At 39.1% G+C, this 10,025-nt stretch overlaps 1 protein-coding gene across 1 annotated transcript in view; it reads right to left on the bottom strand.

Moving 5' to 3' along the window:
* The window catches only part of MYBPC1 (myosin binding protein C, slow type), a 78,729-nt gene that overhangs the window by 34,683 nt on the left and 34,021 nt on the right, over positions 1-10,025 (bottom strand). Inside the window, exons 4-9 of the mRNA XM_009332945.1 lie at positions 10,010-10,025; positions 8,418-8,566; positions 7,941-8,058; positions 6,605-6,656; positions 4,904-4,960; positions 1,177-1,343 (exon numbers count right to left, since the gene is read on the bottom strand). The exon at positions 10,010-10,025 is cut by the window's right edge and continues 98 nt beyond it. Of these exons, the coding sequence (XP_009331220.1) occupies positions 1,177-1,343; positions 4,904-4,960; positions 6,605-6,656; positions 7,941-8,058; positions 8,418-8,566; positions 10,010-10,025 (559 nt within the window). The remainder of the gene's footprint in view (positions 1-1,176; positions 1,344-4,903; positions 4,961-6,604; positions 6,657-7,940; positions 8,059-8,417; positions 8,567-10,009) is intronic.

The raw sequence follows: 10,025 nt of genomic DNA, 5'->3' as shown, positions 1-10,025 counted from the left end.
ATATGGCTGGCAGCTCCATCCTACTCAACAGGGAACTGGGGAGAGGGACCAGACAGACCGGTCCCAGGTGCTGGGAGATGCCCCTTTCCCAGTAAAACATTCAGGCACTTCCACGTGGTGCACCTGGGTAGGGAGCAGCTCTTCCTGCCAGCTACACAATTCCTGCCCCAGCTTCCAGCCCTACTCTGGACTCCTGGGGGAAGGTGAGGAGTTTCCCTGGGCTTTAACCCCTTAAAGAGCTCCACTGGATACAGAAACTGCCCCAGTGGCTCAGCCAAAGCCCATTGACTCCATTTCTCCCTCCCTCAACTGTGGCCAGAATCAAATATACCAGCAAATGAAAAATATAAATAAAAATTAATGTGTAGTAACAGAACGCATGTGATGATGTGAGGTAATGGACGAGGAGAGAGGGTATATCAGACAGCTGGATTACAGCTGGATTTGTGGAGGATTTCACCTACACAAAAGGGACTCCTCCAGGAAACCAGTGGAACAGCAGATGTATATATTGCATCCAGTTCTGAAATGCTCTCCAGGAGCAAGCAAATGCCACAATAGTAAAATGCATAGTGTGTTGTATTTATGTGTGTGTCTATACGTATTATGCAACATATACATTTATTTTATGTACGCATATGTATATATACACATACGTATAAACACGTATCTATATTTATGTATGTATGACACCACTCATACTATTCAGTAGGGTAGGTGGGGAAAGACAGGCCAGAATGTCCTCACCCAGTGCGGGGTGGAGGGTTTTTAGTACAGAGGGGATTTCAGAGGAATGTCAGATTAAGTGCAAAATGAAAATATGAAGTGCAAACAATGTGTTTGGAGTGACTCTATTTTAGAGCAGAAGATATTAATGATAACACAAGGTCTAATTTCCATACTGTTTGATCAGGTAACACCTTTCAACACAACTGGGGGACTTTGTTCCAGTTGGAACTACTGTTTGGCCAAGAGGGAGGGACGCTTTTGGTAAGCACTGAATGGGATAGGGTGTTTACACTAACCACAGTGGACCAAAGCCGCCTTCTGATTAACTCCTTGCAGTAATAAGGCTTGAGCTGTAGTGTGCAACATGGAAATGAAGCAAGTTTGGGTTTTTAAGGTAGACGCTGATGTTTGACTACTGAACATAAGAATATTCTGCCTTATCCATACCTGCACTCTTCTTCACTTCCCTGCGCATGCGCTTCAGACGCTTTAACATGCCTCTCAGGTCAGTGATACCATACTGAAAAGCAATCTTCTCGTATTCACTGGGATTCGCGTTCTTCAGGAGCTCCCACACATCTACCTCAGGTTCCTCCTCTTGCTGTTTAATCTCCCTAACAGTAGCAAAATAAAATTATGGGAGAAGAGTTAGTGAGGCTTTCTCACACCACAAAAAAAGGTGAAACTGAATCTATGGCAAGGCTAGAAATGTTTTGATCAAAATTTGAAGGCCGCCATCATATTTTTTTATTTCACTCAGTACGAGTGGAATAGCTCAGAATGACAGTCACACCTTACTTTACACTACTTGAAGGCAGAATTTGGATGTAAGTTTTAATTTGGCCTTTTCTGATGTAATCAGTTGTGAGAGGTTTTGTATTGCTTCATTATTTAAAAAAAACAATGCCGTTTGAAAATGTAGCACTATAATAGCATATGGGCTAATCCCACTTAAATCAGTTTTATCTGTTGTAACTTGAATGGAATCAGTTACAATTTATGATGGCACCACTGAGATCTGAGTCTAATCGGTACATTCATAATTATATAAAAATGCTTTCAAACCCTGAGTCCCTGTAACTGCTACTAGGGGTGACCAATGAAAGGACATTGAAATCCAAGGGAATCTGGGTCTGTTTATAGTTACACCAGTGCTTCTCAGAGTTACTTAAAGTTGGCATATGGATAGGAACTGGAGATTTCCACACCAGCTTGGACTTGCAAGATGGATCTGTTGGCTTCCATGTTTATCTCAGTCTTAAAAGCAGGAAGTGTTTTCAGAGGCCTGTGTGAATAGCATCACCTTTATACAGAAGTTTCAATACCATATTTGCTATCTGCAACTCCAAGCTAAGACAACCGATAAAGAGAAATATAATTATTTTCACAATGGCAGCCATTAAATGAGAGAACAATGGAAGTATCCTGAACAAAATGACAATTTTTGAGACTGACAGCTTAGCTCAAAAAAGTGAACTGCTAGAACAATCTGGGAATTGGAGCAGAAATCTAGACATTTTTTCCTGTAAATTCATTAGGATCAGACCAGGATCATTCTGATTTGATCTAGTTGGTCCAATGAAATCAGTACTTTTGAGAACAGAGTGAGAAAATAAACATTTGAGAAATAAAAAAAGACTGAGCTTTGGAGCGAGACACTGCTAGAGCTGAGCTCTATCAAGTCCGACAGAGAATTTTCTTTAACATATACAGAATAGCACTGTGGGTCCCTGAGAATCTCTGCACGATTAGATGAGGAACTATGGAAAACCATTTTCCTGTTTAATCCATGAGGTTTATTAATGTTCGTAATATGCCAGTGTTATTTTAAAAAGGAAAAAAGCTTCTCACTGATGAGTCTTTGAAATACTTACATTGTTATCTTAGAATTATTGTTAGACAATCTCAGGTATGTAATTTTATGTTTCATTCCTTTTACTTTTATCTCTGCTTATGCTTTCTGGACGGTGACTATGTACAGCGAACACTGGCATTTCAGTGAGATTCCTTCTGCATGGCGGCAAGTCGAGATCAGCTTGCAAACATATGTAAAAGCTGACACACCCCATGGGGCGGCATTCTCCTCTCCCAGGGCTGGACGCTTGCCATGCAACGCCTGTCCGTGCTAAGGAGAGGTATGCTCCAGGGGAATCGAGATAATGTACCCCTTTAAATCAGGCCGTAGTTGAGAATGAGGATCAGTTAGAGTATCCTGATTTTCAACCAGCTTGAAATAATTAATTCCAGACTCTTTTTCCTCTTGCGTAACTGGAGAACAAATTATGACACTTAGAGCAAACCAACTTTGTTCTGAGACCACAATAGTTTCTGCTGTGGGTAGTGGGCAAACAATGCTTGGTATTTCCTAAGCAGATTGACCTCTCTACAAAATCGCTTTCAGATCTTTTCCCCGAAAATGTGCATTTCGTTGAAAGATGTAGTTTAAAAAAAAAAAAAAAGACCTAAATGTTTAAGTGTTTCTGAGATCTTGTGCCTTTTGGAATTTCGTGCCGTTACTGATCGATTGCGTTGACAAAGCATAACCAGTCACAGAGTGGCTTACTGAGATAAGAACTGGTTTGTCTTCCTGCAAGACCAGCACGAAATTAGAAAATAGGCAGTATATAGATTCTATGCATTTAGGTTTTTTTTTAAAAACATGTTTCAAGTATTATGCACCACAGGTGAAAAGTTCTAGCTCTTTCCTTGGTAATATAACTATGCGAAAGAGAAGGAATGCACCTGCAACATTGCCTCTTGAAAAAATTGAAATGGAAACATATTCATAAAAATGGATATTAATATCCACACTGGGGCTTAATTAGCAATCTTATTCAATTAAGCTCAGAAGTCTGAGGTGGCATTTCAGTGCCCGAAGCACGGAGGTGATGAACCGATTTGACCAATATCAAATAATGGTGTTTAAAAACTAAACGTTTGCTTTGCCCATTAACCACACGATAGGTATACTATGTTTATATGGCTATACAGTATTTACCTTACAAAACATGTGAGTTACTTGTTAGTGAAGTGATAATGACTCTTAAATCACATTTCTCTTTCCACAAAAACCCCAAGACCTCTTACATGCAACTCTCATGTTGCTAACCAAACACACCACAGGCAGTCATGAGAACTGTCATGGTAAGTTGTATTAGTATGATAAAATGTCAAACTGAAGATCCTAATTAGGGATGAGAAGATTAAAAAACCAAAGACCTGGTGGATTTGAATTGGTTCAGGTAATTCTTTCACTGCCTACTTTTACCTTCAGCCTTTCCTGTTGGCTTTAGTTGCTTAAATACTATTCTCACCATCATAGCCCATGAGCCCATTGTGAACTTTTTATGTAATTAATACTGCATGTTGGGTTTTCCTCTTTCAGAGTAAGTGGTAAATGAGATAAAGGATCTAGTTCCTTTTCCAATTCTCTATGGTCAGTTGCCATTGATTTCCATGGCATATAAAATTTCTGTGATCAATTTAAAAAAAAGATGAATTAACTATCTTGTCTTAACCTGTTAAAAGACTAAACTGGGTTTAAGGTCTGAAATAGCTAGAGGCATAACTATCACAACACCAGATTTTCAAGGCAAACCAGAGAAACACATGCCCGAGTTTTTCTCCAGCACAGCATTTAAGTTGAATAAAACTCCGCTGAATATTTGTGTGCACATATTGAAACAGAAAGCTACAAAGAATTAATACCAATGTCTATGGTTTGAAAGCATGATATATTATTTTTCATATCAGGATGTTTATAAAATCAAATTAAGATGTACCCAAAGTGATAAATTTAACCCTTGCAGTTTTTTAATCTTGCACCAGACTCAATTTTCTGAACTGCTCATCCCTGTGTAGGAAATTCTCCCCCTCTACCTTCCATGCAAACACAAAAGAAATAGCAAGTAAACTAAATGTTATTGGCCTCTTTAGGTTGTGGCTCACTTTTTTCCCAGTGCAATCAAATCTGAGGTTTCTTTTCTGCACACTTAAAGGTACAATTAACTGAACATTTGCATATTATATTGTGAGAATGATAGTTAGAAACATTGAAAAAAAATGAAAGGTCAGAAAATTCTTAAGAAGTTATTAATGCTACACCTGACTCTTTCTGTGTGCGAACCTAATGGTTTGCAATCCACACCTGCTCACTGCATCACTTGGTTCTCACCTACGTTTCAGGAGACCACTAAAGTCAAGTTCTCCTGCATCGTCTTGTCCATCACCGCTGTTATTAATAGAAAAAGATCAAATCTTTGTTTAATACAGGAAGACTTAGACAACACACATTGCAAACGCTCTACATGTCTCATATACTCAACACTGTCCAGACACACAAATAATGGTATAAAATCAACACAAACTTGTATTCTTTTTCACATGAAGTATGTTTCCTTAGGCAATTGTGAAAAATAACACAAAGGTTTGCATTGCTTGTTATTATACTTTGATGACAAATTTTTGTAACTGCATACATAAATTTGCCAAGATTTGTGTTAGATTTCAGTAACACAAATAAATGTGAGCTAGTCAACACAACCAGCTTTGTTTTTCGTTTCCATAGTGTGTGTGTATAAAAACAAAGGGCTTGTGCTGATCTTTTGCTACAAATATAAAACAAAGATTTGCATTGCTGGGTGGTGCTTTTAACAATGCATAGCTATGTCAAATACTGATTGCAAAGCATTACACTTAAGATTTAACCTTTCTCTAAATGAAGGGAGAAATCAGTTAAAAAAAGAAGAAACAGTACATTGTACATTTTTACAGATAGAATCACAGTCCTGTGAAGGTGCATTTCTTTCTATAATGTGACCTTAAGCAGTATTACCTTCTTATAAAGCTCATGGAGACAAAAGAAATGCCCTTAATATTTGTAAAAAGTAAGGGCAAAATCCTGCAAATGTTAAGTCAAATGATGCCAATATTTCATCCCAGATTTTGCAGGCAAGATATTACTTAGAAAATCAGAAAATATTCAGATATTCTCATCTGCTTGGACAGAATAGTTTTGCAGGTTTTTTTTTAAATGTGCTCAAGAAAGGAGTGCACCTTGAGTGTAATATCTTTTGCATTTACTCTTTAAATCAAATCCCTCTAAATAAAAGCAGTTGCTTCTGAATCACAGCTTTGCTTGTACGTGTAAATTAACAAACTGCATTCATTTTCTGTTTGCAAAACATTTTCATTCTGAATACTTCTGTCCTTCTAAGACAATTTTCTCCATCAAATGTAAAGATGACATCTATACTGGTTTGAATTACTATTTTATCACAATCTATACTGGTTTGAATTGATATTTTGTCACAAAGGTAACTAACAAAGGAAAAGACTTCAGACACAATGCTTTATCTTATGGCCTCTGCAATATATTATTTGTAGTTTTTCTGTAACAATGGCCTTATGACACACTTTTTTACTGTAAGACAACATAAAGCCAGATCCTATCTTCTTGAAATCAGTGTGAATTTTCTCTCAGCTTTTAATCAGTACAGGACTGGGACCAGGAACTTTCATATTGTAGCTGACAATTTTCAGGAAACATGTGGTAGAATATTTTAGTTAATTAAAATATGATTTTAAAAACCTCTAAAGAAAGAGATATTTAATTGCCTTAAATATTCCATCTTCCCTTAAAGCAATGACACTGTAATTTCACAGTAGAGTATTTAATATCATATGTACTATGAGTTGTAACTATTTCATTCTACTCACTACCAACTACCCTGAACCCCACTTCTTTAATCTTTATTTACAAAAACATTTCTTTTACAATAATTGATACAATTGTCTGCCAAGATTGTCACAAGTTCTGTGAATGCTACCAGCACCCATTACTGAGGAGCTTCATAGGACCACTGCTGGAAGTTACCTTCTTTTGAAAGCAGATCTGATGTCAATGGATGGAGCAGCTTGGGAAGATTCTATGAAATAACAGTAATACAGGAATTAAAAACATAATTTGAAATTAATGTAATTTATGTAATCGATGCAATCTGGCATATGAAATTTGTTCAGTTTCCTGCTAAGTGACCACAGTTTGTGCTGCTCCTTTGGCATTAAGTTCTGATAAATGCAAAGCTGCTCAGTGCTAAGCTAAGTTTACTTAATTGAGGTTCTGCATAGGAGATCTGTCTCTGTGATGTTTCTTGCCGATCTCCTTCCTGGCTATACCCAGGCTCTGGCCTTTTTGTCTTCCCATTCCCTATGCTTTCTCTCCTGCTTGCATCTTGCACTTTCTCAGTACGCTCAGCATCAGAGGAAAGAGACAGTCTTCTCTACGACTACAGACTCATGTTGATTCTCGGTGCGAGGATGAATCCCCCTTGTGTGAATTACCCATTTATGCCAGCCTGAATCAGATTAAATGGTTCTGATCCACAGCTAGAGAATAGATGCAGCCAGGCTGGCCCCTGCCTCACTGGCTTCTGAATACACAAACCTACCTATGCCCCTCGGGCTGTCAGTCAGCCGTCAACTGTCCCCTTAACTGTGGCCAGCTTCCCCTGACTGACGAACGAACAGTCTGGTCTAGGCACATGATTTATGAGGGTGAACAACTATTTTGTCCACTGGCTGCTGGCCCTGGCGATTCGGAAGACATCCATCTTTCTCAGTCTGATTGTGCAGGTATGCATGTGCTGTTGTGATGGCAGAACTGCTCTCGGAGGAAAAGATAAGCCTGTGGGTTAACATTTGCCAGAGTAAGGCCTTTTATAACGCAGAAGCAGACAAAGGTACAACTCTCCAGTGCTCTCCACATTGTGCTATTCTTCATTTTGATGAAGAGTGGAAGAAATAGCTTTCTGGAGTATGATCACAACCATGCCCGAACAGGGTGCAAAGGACTGGCAAGCCATGACCACTCCACATCCCTCTGCTCAGATGCTGCCAGATGAAACCTCACTCTCTGAGTAGCGCTAAGCCTAGCTCTCTGTCTTGTGTGCCAGAGCCTGATTTGAATTCAATACTAGTTTTATCTGCCAGCTTTTCTAATTTTTGGATAAATGTCTCACATGCTATCTATCCCAATATTAATTTAAACAATAAATTACAGACACTTAAGGAAATTCTCTGAGCTCTATGATAAAAATGTTCACTTTAATCATTACTTCATTTAAAGGTTCTGAACAAAATTAGGTGGCATTTCAGGTTAAAAAAAAAAAAGAAATCTTTATAAAGCTTTACAGACACAAGTGAAATCTTACCGGTGACTTCAAGGTCAAAAGAGCAACTATCAAACTTGTCCTTATAAGATACTTCACAGCGATAGTTCCCTGCATAGTTTTCCTTAGCTTGAATGATATGCATCTCAAATGTGTGAATCTAAAAATCAAACATAATTATTCATTAATGTGGGGGATACATTTGCACAAAGCAGAAGTTAAAAGATTACTCTTTCAGACCTAAATGAGGAGTAAGGAATAACTCAAATAAAGGGCTCTGGAAAGAATCTGGAGCCCAGAAATGGCAACGGAAAACTTTGATTTCCCCACCACTACTTGTCCTGCGCTGGGAGAGCAGAAAAGTCTGCTTCTGTGCAGGGTCGGAGACCATCACTAAAATCTGCGTGGGGAAGCCAGGGCTAGAATCCACTGCTCTTGAATTTCTACCTGTTGTCTTAAACTGATCTTTAAGCTCTGTTTGGAGCTTTGCCCCTGTAAGAAGGAAAAGCAAAGACACACCTTAGTGTGACGCTCAAAGGATTCTTTCAGCTGCAGGTGCTTCCCCGCTTTACTGGCCAGGTCCATCCATTTTCCTTTAAACCACTTAACATTTGGCTTTCGGAGAAGATCTTTGGCTTCTACTTTGGCTATAAATGTAATATTCCCGCCTTTTAAAAAGAGAAAAGAATAATGCAATCATTGAGGTACATGTGGTTGGTCAGTAACGCCTCTACAAGTTTCTTTTACTGCTGCTCCAGGTGCTAGCTCTACCACGACAGTAAGAATCTTATGGAGTCACACAGGCTATGACAGAACTGCAGTGTTACAGAGATTAATGATTTTGGGTCTGGAAGCCTTCTGCCCATGTCAATGTGGAGCTTGAGACATGGAGAAGCAGGATAAATTAGTTGAGGCAAAACTCCATGTTGTAATGGGCGAATTGTTCCCAATATTTGAACTTCCTTGCTTAAAACAAGCACAGGTGTTCGTAGGCTACCAGGCAGTTGTAACATGAATAAACTCCAGTCTGGAAAAGAAAGCCTAGAGTTCTTCATGCATTTCTATCATTAATTCTTTAAGCTGAGAAGGGAGGGGAAAAAGTCTTCTCTAAACAATAATTTGGGAATAGTAAAAGTTAGCTCAATTTTCAGAACACCACTGCCCAGCCCCTGCTGAGTTTCCGTCCTAACATTCATGGCCTCCAGAGGAGAATACAGCTAACTCCTTATATTTATTTTCCAAATAAATCCTCCCAAAATGCACTTTTTCTACTCAGAAACCAAGAAAAATAGTAGGCATGTATTAAAAAAACCCATCTGACCATGTTTTAGTGTATCCAAGTACACAGCAGACATATTAAGTAGCCTGTAGTGAACTTCTCACCATTGCTGCTACCCTGCTTAGGGTGCAACTACCTTACCATGTTAGTATGGCTCAGGAGTGCTGTTTGGAAGTGAACCTCCTAACTGTCCCCATTTACTATGCTCTGGTTCACAACACAGAAAGTCCTCACAGTGCTTGAACTGCATTCCTCTCGGATGAAATTAAAACCAAAGATGTGCTCTGAGAGTTTGCCACCTGTGCTCCAACTGCTAATAGGTGTATAGACCACCGGACTAAACCAAAGCTAGTCTAGAGCAAATCCCCCAGAATGGTTACAGTGGGGGTGACCCTACCAGCTTCCCTACAGAGCTGCTCCTATTAGTTTACTTTCTAATTTACACACAGCTGTAGGGTACAAAAGTTGACCCGGCAATCTCTAAGCTACGCTGCAGGCCTTTGGGTAGATCTTCCTGACATATCAGTAACAGTACAGCCAACAGCATCACAGTAACCAGCTCTCTTCTCCAGAAACTATACCTCTTACCCATTGTGCTCAGTAAACTATTAGATTTTGAGCTTGTCTTGAATTAAACAATTGGTTTTTCCTTTTCTTCGTACAGTCCTTTTTGACTTCGAAGAGTGGAGTTCACATCCAACTAAAATCAGTGGAAGTACTTGTAGCTGAGGGCAGAAGTTGAGCGTCATAGGAACTGCACGTACCTTTCCAGGATTTGCCTCAGTTTCTGTCTCTCTGAAAGTGGCTTTTGTTTTTGTTTCTAAGCACTTACCGACACTCACTGAACC

This window comes from Pygoscelis adeliae, unplaced genomic scaffold (genome assembly GCF_000699105.1).
Source record: "Pygoscelis adeliae isolate BGI_AS28 unplaced genomic scaffold, ASM69910v1 Scaffold38, whole genome shotgun sequence".
Lineage (NCBI taxonomy): Eukaryota > Metazoa > Chordata > Aves > Sphenisciformes > Spheniscidae > Pygoscelis > Pygoscelis adeliae.
This window is presented reverse-complemented; position numbering and strand designations above follow the sequence as displayed.